Source organism: Astatotilapia calliptera, chromosome 10 (genome assembly GCF_900246225.1).
Source record: "Astatotilapia calliptera chromosome 10, fAstCal1.2, whole genome shotgun sequence".
Lineage (NCBI taxonomy): Eukaryota > Metazoa > Chordata > Actinopteri > Cichliformes > Cichlidae > Astatotilapia > Astatotilapia calliptera.
The window spans coordinates 28,067,455-28,090,327 of record NC_039311.1 but is presented as its reverse complement, the minus strand read 5'-3'; the positions used below and the strand labels follow the sequence as shown (position 1 = coordinate 28,090,327).

Sequence of the window (22,873 nt, the reverse complement as noted above, 5' to 3'; positions counted from 1 at the left end):
ACGAAACAAAAACAGACACGATGTCAAGAGCCTGTAATTCTGCGTTCGTGTTAAGGGTCTGTCCACTTCGAACACCGAAATACTGTAAGAGTGACGATTTATGGACGACAGACCTGCTCCAGATCGCGCACCATGTCATCCTGGTTGCTCCTGAATATGCGGCTGAAGAGTTTTACAATCTGCTTGTCATTGAGGTTGTAGACGCTTTTCACTACACCCGGCAGGAGCAATTTCACAGTCAGGTAAAGATCGCCGTGGAACTTATCTAGGATGGAAGACAAAGGAGAAAATTCACAGAAATGTAAAGATGACGTGCTGGATTTTGTATATATACAGAAAAAGGTAGAAAAAAAATAAGAGAGAGACAGCTACCTCCACTTGTGCCCTTCCTGAGGAACTTTTCAATAATCTGCGTCTTTGTATTGTAGCTGTTGTTTTCGGCCACCATGGCACAGAGCTTGCGAAACTCTCTGAAGAGGCAGTCTTTGTGCTGGGGGTCACAGAGCTGGGTGGACAGCGCGCTGCCTTGGCTGGCTTTGGCAGGGGAAGAGGACGCCCCAGGGCTGCTGCTAGAACTGCCAGCCTTTGTTGCTGTAAGGAGAGTGAAGGGGAACAGTGCAGAGACCATGATTTATTGATCACTATGAAGGGGCCGGAGTGGATTCTGAAAAATGTCAGCCTTTGTACTTAAGCCCGAATTCTCTACAACACTGATACTGGCTGAAACCATTGTTTTCAGAGCACGCCACATTCATATTATTTTTATTCCTATTCTGGCCATGGCCCTCAGACTGTAGTGCACAAGTTTCCCTGCCTATTCAATCCAGTTTATTACTGGTGGCTTACATCACCACTGGGAATATGAAAGCAGTTTTGCTTCCACCTGTTTATTGCTTCAGTTTGCTGACTTGTGGATACCTGTAATTGAGCTATAAGCTGCAAAGGGAAACTACTAACAGAAAACCGCTTTAAAGATCCCACATAAGTTTGTTTACTTTTCTAAAGTGTTTTCATTTTAATTTAATTTAATTAACGTATGCATTTAGGTCCATTATGGAAAACTGCCAGATTTAGCCTCACAGGCTCATTTCCACCTGCAGTCCCTGGCAGGTTGACAACATTCATTCTATGCATACAAAAGACCCAGAAGCATGTAAGTGATGTGCGTATTTGGTTTACACAACTGCTAGTGACTATCTTGTGAATTCTTTGCATGTTAACGCGTGTAAATTAATAATTAATAAGGACTGTTTTTTCTTTTTTCTGAGTGACTTGAATTTCGACATAACTCACCAGTGAAGCCTGAAAACTTCCTTGGCGCATTGACAGATGGGTCAGCGGGGGGAGCCATCAGCTGACCGGTGGTGTTCAACTTGGCCTGCACCTTCTTTTTTGGACTTGCATTAACTTTGGCCATCAAGTCTGCAAGACAAGGCGAGTGGATTTAGAAGAAAGAAGACCTGAGATGCCCTAACTTATTTATTTAATGTTGACAATATACTAGTGAGATCACACATAAGTGATGTGTATGGGACCTAGCTGTCACAAGACTACATATCAAAGAGTTTGCTGTATAATGCTATATGAATACATAAGCCAGGGCATGCCTACAGTCTTTATGGCTGTTTGTTCATTATCCTGTAACCTGCATTTAACAGCCTACACAAGGAAACCAGGAAATTAATCATTTTCCTCAAGAGAAGCAAAGAAAGCACAAGTTGCATGTATGCCCTAAATCTATACACAACCTATGCAAGTACCCAACGCTGCTTACAGCATTTATACTTGTGTCTCTTTTGCACTGCAACCAAAATGCTAGCTGTTGAGTTTCTGGCTTCAAGTTGATCCACTGTCTTCCAGTCAATTACAAAAAAATCAAAACAATTCACAATTACAATAATGTTCAGTTACATTTCCAGGAAGGCATACATCAGGTTACAGCATAGTTTCAAAGGGGTTTGCTCCTGCATAGATTTAATATAGATGCATAAATCCAAATTAAATCTCATTTTCCCTAATGACAGTTTAACTATAAATAAATATATAATAAATGGGTGAGTCAATTACTGACAAATATTTTTGACACATTATTGCAGCTTTCACTTGACAAACACTAAGTAAACATGTTGCCATGCCTTCACTGAACGGCCATCTAATTATCTGTACGGGTACAACAAGTAAGTTGACACTGGGCGGGAAGATGTGAGCCACACCACTGGTTTCATGTCAGTATCCCACATGTATTCACAATACTACTAGTATATCAGTCAGCTGCTGCACTTCAACTGATTTGCGGGATTGTGAATTGAAATTTCAAGAATAGATCAGGTCACATCAAAAGTGCACTGCAGCTGAGATTCACTGACTGTTGACTTTATGAACACAGGAGCTTGATCTGATTCCAACAATGGGTAAAATTTTCCTTTGGCCAAGGCTTAAATATTGCCTGTGAGCAGTAGAAGGGTTTAAATATGCAATAAATGTATGTTCACAGACAATTTTTCTGCATAAAAAGCATTTTAAAAATGTGAAATTTACATTTTGAGTGGCTTTTGTACCTGAAACGTGTTTATTTATGATCTCCTTGTCAGCATCCTGTAATTCCTCCCAGCCCTCCAGCTCGGTGATATCCTCGATCTTCTTCGTGGTGGCTCTGGCTCTTTCCAGCTTTTCGAATATACACTTCACATGGTACCACTCTTTCATCTCCCCTGCAGACTCACTGAAAGGGTTTGGCACAACTTTGCCTATGCGCACTATTCCCTTCTGGATTTTGTCCTTGCATTTCTTACATCCTGCTGTGCCACGTTTGGCATATTCAACGAGAAACCTCTGATCTGCCATATCCGGCTGATTGGAGAAACTTTGATGCAGGAAAAGCCAGGGAGGATAGTTTGGGAGAAGACTGTGCTTTTGGGATACCGAGGATAATGCAGAGATTTTCCTTGTAAAATGTAACTCATGAAAAGACAAAGGTAGACGCTCAGCACATGAATAGACAGAAAAGGCCCTACACAACCTGAAGTGTTTCTGACATCTAACAAGTTTTCCACTGGGATTTAGGACTACGCAGATAGTCTTTTGAAGCAATAAAATGAGAGTTTTCTGCATTAAGTTGCAATGATGAACAGTTCAGAACCTAAAAAAAGCAAAAGGATATAATGGTTAATGACACAGCTTTCTTTTAAATACAAGGTACGTCAATATACTAAAAAAAAACCTAATGCTAACAGCTCTAATAAAAGGTTCACTGACTCAGCAATATGTTATGCATTCATTGCAAGTGTAAATTTCCTGATTCCAGTTAGGCATTAACATTGCTTCCCACTGCACATTCACAGGGCTTCTGCAGGGTTCATAAAGGCAAATTTATTACATTGGATCCCTTTTTAAGGCAATTTAATACAATTTATAGTTGTATAATCCAAAATATTAATGATAAATGGAAAGCTAGTAGGGCCAGTATGACAAAACATTATTTGTAATATTTCAGCACTTACATAAAATTCATATAAAAATGTTTTTAACGACACAACTGAATTACTTCATGCAATGCTGACCTAAATCAGTGCGACTCTGGAGCCACATGAGTCTCTTTGATCCCGCTCTTGTGGCTCCAGGTGGCTTTGACAAAACAATTAGCAATCCCTGAAGAAATGGACTACGAATCCAAAAAACAAACAGAAAAACAAACAAAAAAAGCCCACAAAATGAAACTTAGACTGGTCGTTTTTTGTTTGTTTTACTACTTTTAAAGCTATTGTGTTGTTATACGTTTTATTTATTGTCAAAATAGGCTACTTTTGCATTTCAAAAATTTTTGTTGGTAATAAAATAAATAGATTAAAAAAATAACACTTACAAAAATTATATACAAATGGCATTATCATAATGAAAATACTAACAGTTCCAGATAAGCATAACTAGGCTGCAGCAGAGTAGCCGCATGTGGGAAAATAATTTTGTTTCCTCCACCTATTAGTAACGTTGATAGGCTGACTTATAGTAATGGGCTGTGTAGCCTTCTTTATAAGGCTCCAATATCTTCTGTGGCTCCATTCAGAGTTTTTAAGTAAAAAAAAAAAAAGCCCTACATTTCGACGATAAATTACACAGATTTCAGTAGGCAGTAAACAAGGAAAAGGTCAGGATGCTCCATGCATACAAACATGACCTTACAATTCTCTAACACAAATCTACAAAAAACAAAAGAGCACACGGATTACCCTGTTGGACAGAACAAAAAAAGTAAAAGACTATTACATGTCATATATAAGCTTTGGAATAATGGCAAACAGCTAAAATTTAAAGGATTAACGAACACAGATGTATCAAAGTGCTCTAGAGTGTCACTGGACAGTTTTTCTATCTTGTTTATTCTTTACTGTAGTGACTTTAATGCAACACAATGTTTTCAGTTCAAGGCTAATAAAGGATTTTGGAAAAGACACAAAGTACACGTTGACTTATTTTAATATTTACGCATATTTGAAAAAAGAAAAAAAAAAACAGCGTGCCTATTCAGTTACACAAACGTGCATTTTTAAATGTTAACGTTAAGCGCACCTCCAAAACATCCGACGTGTAAGTTTGCTGACACGAAGGCAAGTGGATATGCTCACTAACGTTAGCATTAGCAATGCTCACTTTGTTCTACGCTCGAAGGAAATTATCACGTCGACTTAATAGACTGCACACCAGTTATCACAAATACTTTAACATGCTACTAAAAGTGCTACACGTGTTTATGTACTGTACCTTAGAGAAGCCGAGTAAACGGTAATAGGACGCTTTAAACTGCTAGCACTCCTCATTGTTGTTAGCCAACAGCCCAGCGACGTTAAGTCAGCGTAATTGCAATTTAAATATGCAAAGCCTTTCCGGTTTGGCTCCGCAAAACTAAAAGTACTGAAATCTGTAGTAGTTCGATTGAGAACAGTTCCGACTATTTACGACTCGTATGTAACTCCGTTGTACTAATTGCAAGAAACCGTCCTCTTACAAAAATAGTAAGAGGTGCCCTAATTTGTGTCCAAAAGGAAACTTCGCGCTTTATTTTAAAAGACAAGCAACCATTTCCGGAAACTCTCTGCTTAACCCCGATTAACTTGACACAACTAGCAATCCTAAAGGGGCTAGTGTGTAGGCTAAGAAGCATGGGCTGCAGCCTTTTTTTCCTTTCCAAAAACTTTATTTAAACAAATATAAACAGCAACGTATCAATAACAATGACAGTATATTACCAAAGTTACATTCAAAAAGAGGTAAATAAAGTTCCAGGGAACAGTTGAAACGTAATAATGAGAGAATAATGAGAGGTAAAGAGTAAAAATTACATAATAATATTTGGAAACTGTGATAGAGATCGCACCAAAGTTTCTTCTGCATTCGATTTGCTTTGATTAGTCAATAATTTTATACATATCAAGTACTGTTAGGGTCGTTGCCGCCGTTTTAGTTTTCGAATCTCATCTATGCTAAAACTAAAGAATGATATCCATTAAAAATATACCAACATTTTTTTAAATTAATTTTATTTTTCCTACATGAAACGTCCCCAGAATTATCAGAAACTTCGCTAGAAAACAAATGTTCACAAAATAAAACAGCTGTATCACAAAACATGGGCATTTTACCTGTTTTTTGTTTTGTTTTTTTAATTAAAAACTATTGCACATTAATCCCGCATATTTTGGAATACATATACTAACAAAATAAATGAGAAATAGTTTATTTATTTAAATCACAGAAATAATCAATATTCAGTTTAAACCTTCCCAGGCTTTAAATTACTATTGCTATTTTAAAGTATTATTATTATTATTATTATTATTTTAGTCACAATGCAGTATTTGTCTGATATGTCTGGTCCATGTTCTATATTTGTAACATGGAATTCATTATAAGATAACAACCTATGGACTGTGGACTTCAGGAAGCACACATTTTAATTTTAATTTTTATGTTTATGTAAGCGTTGTCTGACAGTATGTTTGCACTAAGTACCGCAGCAATTTCCTAATGTTGTAAACCTGCTCAACATTTGGCAATAAAACCCTTTCTGATTCTGATTCTATCTTCGAACTTGGATGACATCATTGTAGATGATCCATTTCTGGATTAAAATAATTTTGTGTTTTAGTTGAATAACTTTATTGTTCCATATGTAAGATCTGTGTGTTGAGAAGTTGTGTTTAGAGGCCTAGGTCAATGTTCTCTGTTTATGGAAATGATGTGTAATTTCTGGAGTAGTTGCTAAGTTGATAGGCTGCAAACTGCAGTTATGGGGAAAAGATCCATTCAGCAACAGGCTTCTGGTAGCAGTCATTTTTCAAGCACCAGCCGCTTTAAAAAATAAATAAATAAATAAATACACATGTGCAAGTTCGTCTTTTGGTTTAACACCGTTTGTAACCTCCATCGCTTCTCAACGTGTGCCATCAACGAGTTTACCTTGTCGTAAATCCTTTACAGGATCAACTGCTTTAGCAAAACAGTAGCGCTTTATGGGCAAACTTGACTTTGCTGTAAGATAAACGAAAGCATGTAAAAAGCGATTTATTTCAGTTCTGGCCAACTGCATTTGCCATATTTGCGAAAACTGAAAAGCTTGTTTTGGCTAGAAACAGGAGTTTCTAGTCCTTTAGCGACCTCTGCTGCGCCTAAGGCTGAACTGCAGGAGGCAGTATATTTTCTGTCCAGGCACGAATTTAAGACTAATCCATGCAGAAAATACTAAAACATATATTTGGTGTGTAAATGACACCTGTCCTGAGACAGGTGTAATTATACAAAATATTAATTAAAATGCAAAATGTCTCTTAAAACTATTTTCTCTTGTTCCAGCTTCGTGATCACTAAATTGTATTTCAAATGTTATTATTCAAATAAGTTATAAATCCACGTTTTTATTCTGATTTTGTGTCTGATTGTTGAACCACTGTTCAACATATTTTAAAAAGTCAACGGTAGACCGAACATATAAATCAAACATTCTCTTCTGTTTATCCTTTTCAGCGTAGCGTGAGGCGAGGGCTTGGAGGCTTCCCAGCTTAAATCAAACATTCCAAACATAAAAAAAAACCCCAACAAAAATAAAACATTCTGCTTTTCTGAGTATTTATTTGTTATATGCCACGACTCTACATCTAAAATGAAATATATCAATTCAACCTGTTATCTTGTGCAACCCCGTTACTCTAATTTTAGCCCTGTTACCGTAACAGTTAAATGTTTTTATTAGCCCACAATAGTGTATTTGAGCAAAGATTTGAAAATAAGTGCTGAAAACTTTTTTTTTTTTTTAAAGAACAAAGCAAAATGTGTGTCTATTAAAAAGTAGGGCTTATTTTGATGGTAATATAAGTTAAACAATATTAATATTGACTTTTTCAGGTTTTAGAGTATTAGTTGTACCAATACTTGCATGACAGACGCCAATAAAATATCTTACTAAAGGTGTACCTTTGATGCCTGAGTTGGAACAAGCTATTTTCTTGATGGTTTATTATTTGGTTTTCGTAAATACATAACATAAATAACGGATCAGTTTTTTACGACTTTTCAACCCTTTACAATGGGACATTTGGAAACATGACAAAAGAAAGAAGAAAAAAGAAAACGTCAGACGTTCCGTTTCAAACCTTTCGTTTCCTATGGTACCTTAACGCTGCAAAATCGCTTGTACTCTACGTAAATTACGTAAGCCTGCGCATCACCGACGTACTGACGTCTATTTTCAGGCGCAGGTTCTATGAAAATAACGCGACGGCGGCGGTGCGGTGCGACGTTTTTACTACGCAGTGCGGGGGCGCGGACGATATGTCGGCAGAGGGAGGACCCGGAGACATTGACGTTGTTCCAGGCTGTACGAGAAAAAATACTTCTCATTAGTGCAGCGGTGAGCTATAGAGCAAAGAATGGGAAGCAGTACACACGGTGTTTGGTGTGCTGAAAGCCCGGCTGTCTCAAGCGAACACCGATTTTTGCTGTTCCGCGGGATATTCAGCAGGGACTAGCTTCAGGAAAGCGAGTAAGCTAGCAGCACAGGCTAGCTTCGCAGAGAGCTAGCTGCCTTGTTATTGTGATACCGAAACGAACCTTCCAGCTAGCATCCGTCAGAGGAACACACGGGAAAAATGGTAAGGACAGCTTGTGCGTGCTTTCCATCTAATTTAGCCAGCTTTGTCACTTTGTCGAGGTAGCTAGCGACCCGAGTCGTAGTATGTTACCGAGAGCTTGTCACCTGCCTGTCGTTTAAACACAGGGCTGAATTAACGCACGTCTGCAGTTTTAAACGATTTTCTGTCATATTATCGACGGTTTCTTCTGGTAGGGCGTTAATTGTAGAATTAGATGTTCACACTATCTTCCCAATTCTGTTGCATCAACATTTTGCATTAATTCTTTGAAATATTTCAGTATACAGTTGGATGTTTTGACAACTTTAGAGAACGATAAAGTCACATGGCTCCAGCAAATACGCGGAAATGTCCTTGCTTACTGTACTGCATACTCGGTACAGGGCAATGAGTTCAATAAACATGCATAAAAAGCTCACACGGGATCCTTGAATGATGTAGAGGTGCTGTAATTATTTGAGCCAACGGTTTATCTTAGTTCCTCATCGTGGTAAACATCATGTCAAAGGCCGTGAGCATATTGCCTGCATAGTTCCATCTGACTGGGTGTGTATATATATATATATATATATATATATATATATATATACACTCTGTTCCAAAGCATCAGTGCAATTTTCAAAGTTTTATTTGATTGAGTGAGAGGATTTTTTTTTTTTTTAAAGGTAGCTCTGCTGCTAAATGTCCTGTTTAAATAATTCCACAGCCAAAGCAACTTGCTGAACCAGTTAAGTGCCGTTTTCGAAGAACCTGTGGGCAATTTGTGTATACCAGTCTGATTTGACTCCGGTGTCATTTAACAACATTAATTCCGTCTTAGTTTATTATCCGAATATGATGAACTGTATCAGTGGGTCTTAACCAGATACAATGCTGAATAATTTTTTTTAGTGTTATTTCATGCTGATGATACGCAGTATTTATATGATGCACAGTTGTACAACAAAATACACAATAAACCATAATCATAAGTTAAGTGTGATTGCAGAGTTGGCGTGTTTGAAATTGGTTGAAATATGTAGCACATTACTTTATTACAACTGGTAATTTAAGTATTCACTTCCCTATGCTTCCCTATGTGTGATGTGTAAAGTACCAAAATAACACCTATATGTGAGACATTCTTAGATTCTAATGTTAGAGATCCTGCAACTGCCTTTGGGCTGTGCAGGGCTCTCTCTCTTCCGGAAGATGATTGAATAAAGAATTATAAATGTTTTGACCACTATGGATCAAAGAATCTGGTTTTAATACAAGACAGATCATCTAAATGTGGTTTGCCTAGAATGCTTCACTACTTATGACTCTGGTGGCGAACTGTCTGCCAGAGATGGCCTCATTTGCTTAAATTTCAGACAATGTAATTGTATGGTGCAGAGTAACTCTGAAGCATAATTTTTAAAGGTAGATTTAAGTGTGAGCCCAGCATATTTGTGCACAGACTAAACAGCAACAATCTTAAACTGGACTCTAAAGCAAACGTCTTTTTTTTTTTTTTCTTCATTTGAAACTGTGATCACTGCTAATGCTGTGTTTAAAGCATTTAATGCATCACTTTGTCATCGTGAGTGACACGTATGCTCATATGCCTTGTATCAGTCATTTAAGTTGGGTTTGTCTCTTAGTGCAAACCTCGATGCAAAGCAAGTCACACTCTCTCTCATACTTAAATATTAGCTAATCTGTGCTTGTCTGTGTGCAGGTGTACTTGTTAAATCCTATAGAGAACCTGAGAAGCTACATCAACAACCGTCCACCTCTGGTCATTTTTATGATCAGTGTAAGTGCAGTGGCCATCGCCTTCCTGACCATCGGTTATTTCTTCAAGATTAAAGAGATCAAGTCTCCAGAGTTAACCGAGGTAAGGCACACCCGTGCAGTTTTTTGAAGTAGATGAAATTATGTGGTCCTAAAATGGTAAAGTGTGATCACTGCTAATGCTGAATGTCAGGTGGTGGCCTTTGTTGCCTGCTTTATAACTAAAGGGTGCATTTTTTTTTCTTTTATTAAAACCATGCTTCAACTGCACTACAGGATGTAAGGCTGAGAACAGCTTTCTTGTAGGATAAAGTGGGATATATATGTATCTGACCCCTTTTCACCTGGCTCTGATGTGAGTCAGATTTAAGGGGCATTTGGAGCACATGGTGCTCTGCCAAGCCCAGTTCAAAAGAAAATGATTTGGACCTGCACATTTCATGGATTCTTCTTTTGGTCATGCACCATCTCTCAGTCAGGATTTATGAAGTTTGATCAGGTAGCTTTTAGATGATAAAGCTGACAATCAAACAACCTGCACTAAGCAACTAGCTCTGCCCTAGCTCTCGGCATGCAGAGGGAACAAGTTATGATATAATATACACATTCTCTGCACAGTGTGCAGCATGTAAATCTGAAAGGAGGCATATGCAAATGAAAAAGGTTGTTCTAGTTAAATAATTGGATGCATTGTAACCAAACTAAATATTGCACATAGGTTAAATATTGTCTACAAATACATACAGTAACAGCAACATTGTACATGAATTTCTGTTGTCATGTCTGGCAGTTAAAAACATATTCACTGTTTTCACAGGACTGGAACACCTTTCTGTTGCGCTTCAATGAGCTGGACTTTTGTGTGTCAGAGAATGAAACGATAAAGCACGGCCTGAACGAGTCGACCACGCCGGAGAGCATGGTGGTGACTAGCGGCCAGGCTCGTTCCAGCACTCAGGTTCCCCTACTGCTGGAGGACTCGGGGCCCATTAACATCTCAGTCCCCATCACCCTCACGCTGGACCCTCAGCGTCCATTTGGAGGGTATTCTCGCAATATCACCCACCTGTATGCCACGGTGCTGGGGCAGCAAGTAGGCCTCTCAGGTAGGTTCTCATATTTCTTTGCTAGGTTTGATTGCTCTTGTAGCTTCGATTAAGGAAGAAGAAAGATTGTTACTTGCCACTGCAGGTGGTAGATGTACGCCTAATACACGCCAGCTCATACAGATGTAGAGTAGCCTAAAAACAATGTTTCACAACAATATGTTGGTGTTTAGGGGTCGTTTAAAGGTTTGAAATCAAAATCGGTCAAGTTCTTAATTGCCTCTATATTTCCCCTAAATTTGTAAGAGGTATTAAATGTGTACAAGGTATTTTAAGACTGGTTAAAAAGCAGACCCTTTTGTCGAAAATCAATAGGATACAGCTAAGTCAGCTGTGGCTCAAACGGCTGTAAGTGTACTATACATCTTCAACTTCCTTGTTTAGTTTGGCCAGCATCCAAAAGTTCAGCGATTCGCTTTAATTTCATGTAAAGGCGAGCCTTAAATACTGTGCTGTTGGGATGATTTTACAGTTAGCTGTATACCAAGCAGCAAAAATATAATACCTTATATCAGTGTTATTTTCTCTTATTTCTTAATTTTCAGGTATTAAAAAGCATTTGTTTTGATTGTTTAAAATGGTGCAGGAGTCTTGATGTGACAGGTGGTGATCAGGCCTTTCAGGCATTGCTTAGCAGAGGATATCTTTGTATCTAACAAATTAGGAATTCCGCATTTGCTCTGAACCCTTTCATGGAAAGGCAAGTTTGGAAACTCGGATGAATTCTACACTCGTTGCTCGTGCTATGCAACAGGTGTTTTCTTTAATTATCATGGGAGAAACCTGTGTTCTCTATAGTGTGGAGAGTTTTTGCGTTGTGGCTGCCTTTTTCTGATGTCAGATGCATCTTCTGTTGGGCTTTTTACTTTACCTCTCAGTGCTGTGACTTTACTTCAACATGGTGAGCAAACAGCAGAGGTGTTGTGTAACGTTAAGCTGATCCCGGCGAGCCCACCAAGTGAAACATGAATTCCTAAAATGCTGTGAAGCTTCTGAATATGTCTGCGGGCTTATCTGAGTGTGCGTTAGCAAACTTTTCCTGATGATGCCCTCAGGGGTCGGTGCGTTGGTGGTTCTTGGTGTCCGGGGCTGGGCGCTCAGGTATGTACCAGCTCACTCCCAGTGACTATTTGGCCTGGTGCCTGTTGCTCGGTCAGGCCTCTTCCGGGGCAAAGGGGGCCCTCGGGACTCCGGCCTCTGGGCCTGCGGCTCTGTTCACTCTGGCACAGCTGGCTGCCGGCAGAGCCGGCGGGCACGCCACTGCAGCCCCCTCTGGCTTCTGTTCTGTGGCTACTGGGTGACCCCTCATCTGGGGCTCTCCTCAGCTCTTCCCAGGAGGGTGGCACGGATGCCCCTCCGGTGGTCCTCCTTGGGCTCTCGCACTCTGGGGCCTCTGGATGTCTGGAGCCTGGATCTCCTCCATGCCTGCTTCATGCCCTGGGGGACAGGGCTATGGCTCTCTACATCCTCTAGCAGACCATTACATGGGGAAACCTTTTGAATACAAGCGCGCTGATCCACACAGGTGTGCACACGGGTGTTCACTCTTCATAGACATAAACTACACCTTTATTGGCTGCTGTTTCCAAGCAGCCAATAAAGGTGTAGTTGGAATGCTGCACAACAGCATTCAATATTTAGTGTTTACTGCTGTTTACACTTAGCTAGATTAACGTGATGGTGTTGTGTTTAGTAAGTTGCTCTGTTTTTTTGCTTGTTTTCTCTTCTTTTTCTCTCAACAGGTGATCCAGGAGATTTGTTTTCTCTTCTTTCTCTATTTAAGTGCCCTTTCTCACTGTCCCTCTTCCCTTCTGTTTTTCTTTTCCTTCATCTTTCTTTCTCCCTTTCCTATCCCTCAGTCAGGTCTGTCCCGTCTGTAACAACTGAAAATAAAATAAAATAAATAATAACAACAAAGGTTGATCAAATGGACCAATACGGCAAGGTCTTGATGATCCATTTGGCAAAGTAAATCCATTGGGTATCCTTGTTGGTCTTCAGACATCAATTCTGACGGCTAAAGAACCAAATGGGACAGGCAAAAAAAAAGAAGCAAACTTTTCCTTTTGTCTAAAGTGCTCATACACACTGAAAGACCATGTGTGTTTTCTTGCTGCTTCACTTCTGAGGTGCTGCATGTTGGAATTAGGAAGGCATGTTAAAAAAATGTGTGAAACATTACACTTGGCAGATTTCTGGCTAACAGACTCTGCTTAATGTTGCCAACTTTCAAAGTTCAGGATTTACTATGTCCACATGAAGTCCAATTTTTTTTAAATTTTTTCTATTACTTAGAGGCAAAGTTTTTAGTCAAATGAATTTTTTATATTACTTTAATGCAGCGCTTGTTTGGAGAGAGTGTAAGCCTGGTTATTTGGAAATGGCTACAGTTTACAGAATGTCACATGCAGTCAGAACGCGGTGCTTTTAAACAAGGACAGCTATCAGGAAACGGCTGTTATTAGTGTGTAAGAGGGAGTGTGTTTGTGATTGTGCTTGTTGAAAAAGGGAAGATTGTGGCTTCCTTGCATTTTGATTGTTCTAATTATATGAGTGAATTAAGTCTTTTATCACAGGAAACCAAAACAAATGATGATAAAACAACCGAAAATGTACTTTGTACATGTCCAACTGTATGAGGCTGGGGATACATTAATGTTAATCAGTATTCTCATAAAGAGAGTCAAGCAAACATACCTGTATGTGCATGTTTTCTGACAGTGTAGGTGAAACATTGGCAACAAATAACAGTTTTTACCCAAATTATAAGAGCTGCTCATCCAAACTACATCACACTCAGCACTGAACTTTGTCACAAATTTGCATTTGGGTAAGCAGCAGTGTGCGTGTGAGTACCTGCCAGGTCTGGAGTGAAACAGACGAATGGCGGTGAAAATTGTCAAAGACGTCTGTTGAATTGTCAGTAAGATCAATTTTGCATTTAAAATAAATAACGGTGATTCAAGTTTTGCTGTGTCTGTTCGGAGTGACCCATTCTCTCCTTTTAAGGTTTCTGGTTGCAGGTTCCTGTTGCCTCAGTCACTTTGCGTCATTGACTGTAGTGTTGAACGTGTCATTTTAGATTCAAATTCACCCTTAAAAAACAAGTAGTCATCTGCAATTCTCTATTCAAAGAAAGTGATTTAGTTCCTGCTTACGCAAACCAAAAATTATTGTTATTGTCGATGTTAATGGATAATGATGAACTATTATTGTCACGCATACAGCTGGTTGGAGTAACTTTCTCAGACTTTATGCTGTTATTTCTTGTTGGAAAGTGGAGGGTGGGGTTTGCTTGAGTCTTTCTTGAGGGCAGAGATCCAAACGCTGGCATGACTTTCTGAATGAAAGCGATTGTGTAACATAACATCAAAATATACTCATCTGAACTGTACTGTCTTACCTCAATTCTCGTTTAAAATTATATACTGCAGCCTTATTTTGTAAATTACATTTCATAAAGAGGCCCTAGTTTGTGTTTTATTTTATTGTGCCGGAGTTGTGATTGGCTGAGCTGTTAGCCAGGAACAGCATTATCTTGAATTTGAATGGCAACAAATGTATTACTCGGAGAGAAAAATCAAATGCAAATGCTGCATATTAGTTCTATGACAGGTTTTTTTTTTTTTTTAGTATAAATGCTTATTTTTATCATTGTACATCAAAGTTTCTCATCTGTTTAAACTAGAGTTTATAAAGCACGAGTTGCCTAGTAGAACAGTTTTTGGACTTAGTGAGAATTTCTTTTGTTTTCTCTATTGTCTCCTCCATCTGGATGAACACGTCAGTCCTAAATCACACCCAGGAGTCCACTCAGTTTGACTGATAATCCTCTAATCTCCTTTGCAGTTTGAAAAATATTGCATAAGCCTACAAAATCAGCCTGTCATTAGTTATCAGGGGGTAGCTTGGTATGAGCCTCCTGCTGCAGGAATTGCATTCATACTGTTTGGACTGTTCATACCTCTGATATTCACTTTAGAGCTCAGAGGTTTTTAGCTTGATCTTGGGGTCATGGAAATGCAACACGAGGTTGCCTTAAAAACATTACATTGTGATTAAAATGTAAAAGAAATGAGTTGGTGACATCTTGTCGTGAAAAGTTTAAAACAATCTGCTGCTCTCGTTGTCTTTGTTTTGCCTGTAGGCCGAGAAGCTCATGAAGAAATAAACATCACGTTTACTCTGCCCGTATCCTGGAACTCGGACGACTGTGTTCTGCACGGTCACTGCGAGCAGGTGGTGTTCAGCACTTGCATGACCATCACAGCGGCCAGCAATATCTTCCCAGTCACAGTGTGAGTTGGACTGCCTCCATAACTCAAGGGAACAAGCGCACTAAATTAGTCTTGAGCTTTCTGATGCAGACTAAATGAAATGCAGCTTTGAGGAGTTTATCATTCAGTAAAGGCAATAAGTCTGCGTTGCCTTGTTTTACAGAAACATGCATTTTTGTTGTTGTTGTTGTTTGTTATTTTGAACCATTTGAGAAACCACAAAATGTGCAGTAATGTGCAGCTTCCTTTTGTAGCTCTGCAGTTAAAGTGATTTGCAAGTACTTTGTTACTACAGCGTTACATTTTGCAAATGATTGACTCACAAATATTTTTGCAGGGCTTGTGCATGCCCATGCATGGAACAGACGTATGCCGCTCAATTTGATTAATTGAATCTGTCAAGATAAGCAAGAGGTAGTCAAGGTGCAAATTGCATCACCTTGCATGTTGCAAATATGATGAAATGTGGGTCTTGTTAAAGTGTAGAGGCAGTGTGAGTGAGGCTCCATCAGACAAATTAAGCTTCATTTGTTATCTTTTACTGAACTATGCCAATTATCAGTGTAGTAGCAGTATTTTTATTATTATTTGTAGACAGTCATATTGTTTCATTGGATCAGTTGCCTTGGATACTGCTTTAGATCCCTCTGGTGGCCCAGTTGTAAACTGCATAATATGAAATTATACATTAAAAAGTTATAAATTGTTATCCACAATTTTTACTTTACTTATTTATTACTATAATTATTTAAAATTGATCAAAACCTCTTGATATGTCTGCTCTTGTGCTTTTTTTTTTTTTCCCCCTGTCAGCAGCTGTGGCATCTGTGTGTTGCATTTGTTTTCCTTCCTGTCCTGATGGATAATCTGTTGTCACCCAAATAAGCAATTTTTCATAATAAGGCTGTTTGACACAAATAAACATAAGAAAATATACAGAGCAGATAAACAGCAACAACATCTGTACGTTTCTCTGCTATAATATGGTGTGAACAATTCCACTGCACCAGTTAACAAAAGCCCCTGTGTTTTTGTTTGCAGGCAGCCACCACACTGCGTGCCAGAGACGTACACCAATGCCACATCTTGGTACAAGGTGTTCACCACGGTCCGCGACTCAGATACCAAGTACAGTCAGGACTACAACCCCTTCTGGTGTTACAAAGGAGCCATTGGCAAAGTGTACCACGCACTCAACCCAAAACTTACCGTGATTGTTCCAGATGTGAGTCACCACAGCTCCTCAGTTTTTGAATTTCAACAGTAGTTCTTTATGTCTCATTTCATTTAAATACGTAAAGGTAAAAAACAAAGTTTCTGTGATATGCATCCTTTTAGTGTAATTTCCCCATGATTTAAACAAGTAGGATGACTGAGAATAAGAATGGTATACTTTGTTGATAGTATTTTTTTAACCCATTGTAACACAGAGAGATCATTTAGAGGTAAATGTTCCTAAACCTGTAGTTTATTCTGAAAGGCATTTAGATCTGTACTGATGTGCGTAGGTTGTTCCAGGAACAGTGAGCTGCATTTGAGCTGCAAATGTACCAGCAAGGCTGGAATTAAATTATCATTAGAGTGGACCTAATATGCTTTTCCCCAATATATGTACTGGTACAATGTTATAGGCTCACGTTACATACCGCCAGAGTTTCAGATTAATCAGGTTATCGTACGTGTGAGTAATCCATGTGAACCAAAAGCTCAGGCCTCAGACTGCTATAAACACTCTCTCACATCAGTCTTTTGCACATTAGTCCCCCCCGACGGTTCAAAACTTTTTATAAGGGGCAGCCAATCAAAGAAAGTTGGGGTTAAAGAACAGGAAGTTTTGATGATGCATTTTGAGGAGGAGGCGCAAAGTGAAGTTCAGAGGAAAATCGTATACTGTTGTCTGAGGTATTGACGCAGGCACCACAGTAAGTATGAGCAGCAGCTGAAGAATACACCTGAAAACTGCAGACATGTTAAGACCTCTTCTAATGAGAAATGGCTGATCTGTTTAACATGGAGCTGCAGCTGTTATGAGAAAACACACATGCATGCAGTAACTATTATACGTATTTTTTTTAGTGTACCACCTTCACCAAAAACTACAGGTAACTTGTGCAGTGAGCAATAAAGAAATCAAGCTTGTAGCCTTCTGCTTGAAATAAAACCCGAAGTTACTCTGTGACATTAAACTGTGTCTTTTAACGCTTGTCTTACTAGGACGACCGTTCCCTCATCAACCTTCACCTGATGCACACTAGCTACTTCCTGTTTGTCATGGTCATCACTATGTTCTGCTATGCAGTCATAAAGGGGCGGCCTGGCAAAGTGCGACAAACCAACCCTGACTTCTGTCCTGAGAAGGTACAACAGACACCAGCAGTGCTATATGACTTCAACAGGTAGTTTCAGTCAAGTATCAACTGACCAGTGATCGGTCAAAGACTCGCTCCAATCAATGACTCTGCTGATTTCCTGCTATCTCTGCTTTTTGTTTGTTTGTTTTGGCACATGAACTCCTTACAAACTCCAAACCAAATGAAAGAATATTTAAGCTTCCCTTGAGAGCATAATAAAGACGTCCGAATGCTGTAAGATTTGGTGTAAAAGTCTGGGTGAACATTATGGTAATGATCCTTGACTGTGCCTGGTATATGAAGTAGTTGCATCTCGCTTACAGAGGTGAAGGGAGTTCATCCTCCTTGATCTTATTGTTTGTTGCATGTAGCACAGTTCGTTTTCCCCATACACATAGCGAGTTCACACCAGTTGAGAGAGAGTGTATTTTAACATAGCTGTTATTTTTGTTTGCTTGGATAAGGAAGGTGGGGCAACAGCTGCAGATTACTTTATCTAAGAGCTCATGTTGGGACTCTTAGTTTGAAATATTGAAGGGAGGAGCAAAACAAACAGAGTGCAGTTTGTCTGTCTTCTTGGTGTGTTTACCTCTGCATGACTCTGCCTTGGTTACACCCAAACTGGCACTCCAGTAACTGGCAGTTTCCCGCATATTCATTGGTCTGTGTGTTTTGTTCTGAAGTGGAGACCACCAGCAAGCAAACAGATGGACTCTTTGATGTCTCTAACGTAACAAACACAAGGAAAAATAATATGTGTGTTTATGTAGCATCGTCTCCAGGTTAGATTGTTGGAGCTTAAATTTGTGAGGCACATAAATGTCGAACACTCAGATCACAGAGACTATAAGCCACATTTAACCACACATTCATAACTATACAAGCAGCATACAAGGTTCTGTTCAACCTCTCATCTACTGACGATTCACCAGATAATTTGAGATCCATGTCTTTGCACTGTGGGAGGAAGCTGGAGGAACCCCACACAGGCACGGGGTGTAGCCCCAGCTTGGGTCTAAACCAGTGATGACCATTACACTGGTGCTTAACATCAACTATGCACTGCTACCTCTCCACACTGCTGTATTTGGTGTTCACACATAGGGACCTGATATTTTGATTGCGCACCTGTCTCGTTTTGCACTTACAAAGCTTGATCTGTGACAGCGTGCTGACCTGCGGGCAAAGCTGTTCAGTTCAGTCTTGCTCTGTTTATTTTCCCTTCATTGCTGGTGGGAAGACAACAGCAAACAAACAGCAGTTTGGAAGGATTTCACAAATGCAGCACCATGTTTGCAGTTTTTTTTTTTTTTTTTTTTTCTTGGTGGTCCAGTGGTTTAACACAGAGCTTGTCCTGTTTGCTTCTCTTGCTCACTTTCCCCACTGCTTATGTTTGCTATAACAATTGCTGGGAAACTTTACTGCACTTATGGGATCTTAATCATTTTCTATCAATTTATTTACTGTTGTTGTTATTAATATTGTTAAAGTTCCCCTATATGTCATCACTTCTATTTCACATGTGGAAGTGAGACGAGAACAAAAAAGTAGAGTTGAGTAGCAGAAATAGTTCATGTTATTTGTCGTGATCCTTTTGTCATTATTTTACTAATGACTTCCTGTTAAGTGAAATTATCTTCTCAATTGTATTTGCTAGCGATAATTTAGCTTCTATTGTTTGGAAAGCAATGTGAAAGGGGAACCTAATGTTGCCTTATACATAAAGGAAAGGTTCATACTCAGAGTAGCAGGAAGTCCAGCTTACTAATTTGATTTGTTAACTTAATTTCACTCTGGCATCATGTCTGTTCTCTGTATCAACAGATAAAGAAGCCAGAGTATCTGTATCATATCAGAACTGGGGGAAAAAACCCATGGATAGTTGCATCCCGAGACAGATATGATGAGAATTGGATACTGTCTGTGTACCACTTTCTTAAGGATGCTGAGATGTAAATTTTCAAAATAAAATAGCACAAAACACTCAAAATATTGCAGCAGAAAACAACAGGGGATGCATTGGAACAGTCACCAATAGCTGATAAAGTCCAGTCGTGTTTCCCAAATAAACATCAGTGAAGTGCATCGATCAGCTGGGGGTGGGGGGTTAAATGCTTGCAAAATGCGTCTGTGTGTAAACAGACAAGTAAACAAGACTCTTGTCTTCCTCTGTCACACTTTCACCGCTCTTTGCTACATCACCAGATTTTGGTACCATAAATTTCTGTAATTACTGAAACTGAATTCCGTTTCTTTTATTGCAGGTGGCGTTGTCAGAGGGTTAAAAAGACATCAGAGAATGGCAGGACTTACCTGTAACATGGACAAAATTAAAGAAAGAGAAGAAATTAATTAAAAAAACAAAAACACGACTTACCAGTTGCCTAGTGGACCCTGGAAATACAATAAGGGACACAAAAGCTCTGTGAATGCATTACTCTTGCAATGTTGGGTTTCTCCAACCAAAGATATACAAGTGCCTGTATCTGTGGTGTAAATATTTCTAGGAACTCTTTAGTTTTGTTTTTTTCCCTTTTTGTTATTTCTTTTGATTTTTGCCTGAGCCCCCCAGTGCCATGTCCAAACATGCAGTACAGAAACAAAGCAGAAGGCCACATCCAAGAGCTACTTCTTTTTTCTGGTGGCGATTGGGACTCACCTTATGAAGCACGATAGACAGAAGTGTTTTATCAAAGTGGTAAATGTTTAGATATCTTAAGGTCAAAGTGGTTTTGTCGCCCTGATAACAAAGCGTGATGTTTAATCACCTGGAACATGTTTAAGGAAACAGAAAAGCAGGTAAATAATGATTAAATCCTCAGCGTGCGCTCACCATAGCAGCTTAAGCGAGGAATGGAATAAAGTAGTACTTTTCTCTGCACCAAATTTGATGGTTTAATTAAAATTCTAGTTAGAATCGGGTTCTTTAAAGTCCATTTAGACATCTAAGTGACATTTAAGTGATTTAAGAATTTCACATCTTCCTTTTACGAACTGCTTTTGATTAGCAGTTAAAGAATTACCAGAACTTCCTGTTGTTTGTTGTTGAAATTTGTCACATATTCTTTTCTTCTTCTTTTTTGGCCTTATGCTTTCCTCTGTCAGTTGCTTCTTCACTCACCTGCCTCTTGAATTTAATTTGCTGCCAGTCACTGTGCAGCAGTTTTGGTGTTTGATCCAGTCCTCTCTGTCGCACCCAGGAGATACAGAACATTTGATCTTGCCTTACCTACGGTGGACTTGCTTGCTTGAAAATAGGCGTGGGTCATCACTTTTGTCCCTTTCCCCACATTAACTCTCCGCCCCTTTCTTCCACAGCCAAATATCACATTTTATTTGTTCTGGTATGATGAGCCTGTGGTTTGAAATAAAGCTTGTGCTCTTTGTCCTGTTATTGTAAATGTCGGGTGACCCTTGAGTTACTTTATATCAGACACTTTAGTTACGTCACCTTTTTGAAATGATAAATTATATGAGTTGCACATGTTAAAGTGTTTTCATAGATAGTGCACCTTTGGATGTCTTGCACATTTTGTTATTATCTCCTGTGATTATTTCTTTTCATGTAAATAAACTAATTGGCCTCCATGTAAAAAAATAAATATGATAATTAATTCTGCTGCTCAGACGTTTACAATAACCATCCTTGTTTGTTTTAAAGAAAAGTTTTCATCTAATATAATGTGAAATGATAAAAAATACTGTAAATCATTTAGTGAATCCTTTGGTTATTAATAACTTGTCATTTTTAATACATCTATGTAGGTGTTCAGAAGCCCAATTTCAGCAACCATTACTCCTGTGCTCTTGGGACTCCATATATTAACAAATGCAAGTTAATCATGGTAAAAGTTTGACGTTTCTATTATATGTAACGCATCAGTCGCAGAGTCATAGTGACTGAAAAATGTGTACTCTGACTGGTTGGCAAGTGGTTTCAGGAGGTTGCTGGCTGATGATCGGTGAAATTGATCGCAAAGGGAGTGCTGCACCAGAACCTGGCAGATCACTTTGGTCTGCTATAGCTTACATGAAGTAGGGAGATTTCACAAGGTGCAGCTTTTAGTTTGACGGTGGACTGTTTCCATTTTCAGTTTGCATCATACTGTTCGGTTTCACTACCATTTGGCAGTTAGTTGGCAAGTGTTTACAGACATGTTGTTGTTCTCCATGCAAACTACAGGCAATTCTTTGACTCTGCTTGCAACCAGCAAGGTAGTTTTTGGTGTTGCACTGTATACCTTGGTGCAGTTTCACCTAATGACAGGCAGCCTCAGGCAATCATTTGCTAACCAATAAAAGAATACACGTTTTTCTCTGTTAGCCAGTGGTTAACGAAGGTTGCTGACACCTCTTTCATACGACAGTGTGCACTACTCCCCCTAGAGGACAACTTAAAATGCCTCCAAGCAGAAGAGAAAGAAGTAGGAGGAGTTGGTCCACCACTGAGTGCATCAGAGTTTGAGAAACACTGAAGTGGCAGTTTCATTAAATGTGTTTTTGTAAGAGCGAGGTGCTGCTGGTCTCTGAAGGGAGTAGTAAACACCAATGGTCTTCCTGTTCTTAAAACAGGAACACTGAGTTTCACAATAAAATTGTGTTTTTTAAGGAGGCATCCAAAGCACTCTACTAGCCAAGTGTGTTGCTTCTTTAATGATAATACTGGTTTTTGGATGTAATGTATAACAAACAATTTGCGTTTTACCAGAACATACTTTCATTTGAGAATACATTATACCATCAGAACAGAGGGACTATTGCAACATTTCACTATTAAGAACTGTAGCAAATAAGAATGTACTTTTCTTTCAAAAAACAAGGGCAAACTTCTGAGCAGCAGTGAGAATACCATTATCATATTTATCCATTTATTATATATTAATTATTAAACTAACATTTGTATTATTTTGAATGACATGAAACTGTGCAGACTCATTTTGTGTGTGAATGTATGAGAGTGAGTTTTGGATGAAGTGTAGCTGCAGACTGCAATTCTCTGAAATCTCGTTTCCGAGTGTCTGATTTTTGAAAAGGATTCTGTTTCAGAGACAAAACAAGTCACCTCCCCCGACTTCCACCTGCAAAACTTTCAATCTGTTGCTGTTTGTTTGCGTTTCTCTCTGAGAGCAGCACATATTAGATCTGCAAAAACAAGAAGACAGTGCTGTATGTCTGCTGGTTTGTTGCATTGGTCTGTGTCCAGAGAATTGAGTAAAAACCTTCCTACAGAAGTAAAGATT

The 22,873-nt window shown here is 39.0% G+C and overlaps 2 protein-coding genes across 4 annotated transcripts in view; one reads left to right on the top strand and one right to left on the bottom strand.

Moving 5' to 3' along the window:
- The window catches only part of lig3 (ligase III, DNA, ATP-dependent), a 19,520-nt gene extending 14,363 nt beyond the window's left edge, over positions 1–5,157 (bottom strand). Inside the window, exons 1-5 of the mRNA XM_026183145.1 lie at positions 4,759–5,157; positions 2,559–3,139; positions 1,294–1,422; positions 373–591; positions 114–265 (exon numbers count right to left, since the gene is read on the bottom strand). Coding sequence (XP_026038930.1) covers positions 114–265; positions 373–591; positions 1,294–1,422; positions 2,559–3,111 — 1,053 coding nt within the window. The 5' untranslated portion in view covers positions 3,112–3,139; positions 4,759–5,157. The remainder of the gene's footprint in view (positions 1–113; positions 266–372; positions 592–1,293; positions 1,423–2,558; positions 3,140–4,758) is intronic.
- On the top strand, positions 4,520–22,873 carry tmem248 (transmembrane protein 248). Of its 3 annotated transcripts, none has more exons than XM_026183148.1 (7): positions 4,520–4,604; positions 9,844–10,002; positions 10,717–11,005; positions 15,153–15,303; positions 16,324–16,507; positions 17,497–17,640; positions 19,898–22,873. In XM_026183148.1, exons 1-7 carry the CDS (start codon positions 4,548–4,550, stop codon positions 19,916–19,918), a joined length of 1,005 nt encoding a protein of 334 aa, XP_026038933.1. In that variant the 5' UTR covers positions 4,520–4,547; the 3' UTR covers positions 19,919–22,873. The 3 variants fall into 3 exon arrangements, with proteins under 3 accessions (XP_026038933.1, XP_026038931.1, XP_026038932.1); XM_026183146.1 differs by having other exon boundaries at positions 17,497–17,678; XM_026183147.1 differs by lacking the exon at positions 4,520–4,604 and adding an exon at positions 7,771–8,141 and having other exon boundaries at positions 17,497–17,678.

Coding starts and splice junctions, on each gene's coding strand:
- tmem248 (XM_026183146.1), top strand. CDS start 4,548: ATGTTAACGTTAAGCGCACCTCCAAAACATCCGACGTGTAAGTTTGCT. Junction 10,003..10,716: donor AGTCTCCAGAGTTAACCGAG/GTAAGGCACACC, acceptor CTGTTTTCACAG/GACTGGAACACCTTTCTGTT. Junction 17,679..19,897: donor GTGCTATATGACTTCAACAG/GTAGTTTCAGTC, acceptor CTTTTATTGCAG/GTGGCGTTGTCAGAGGGTTA.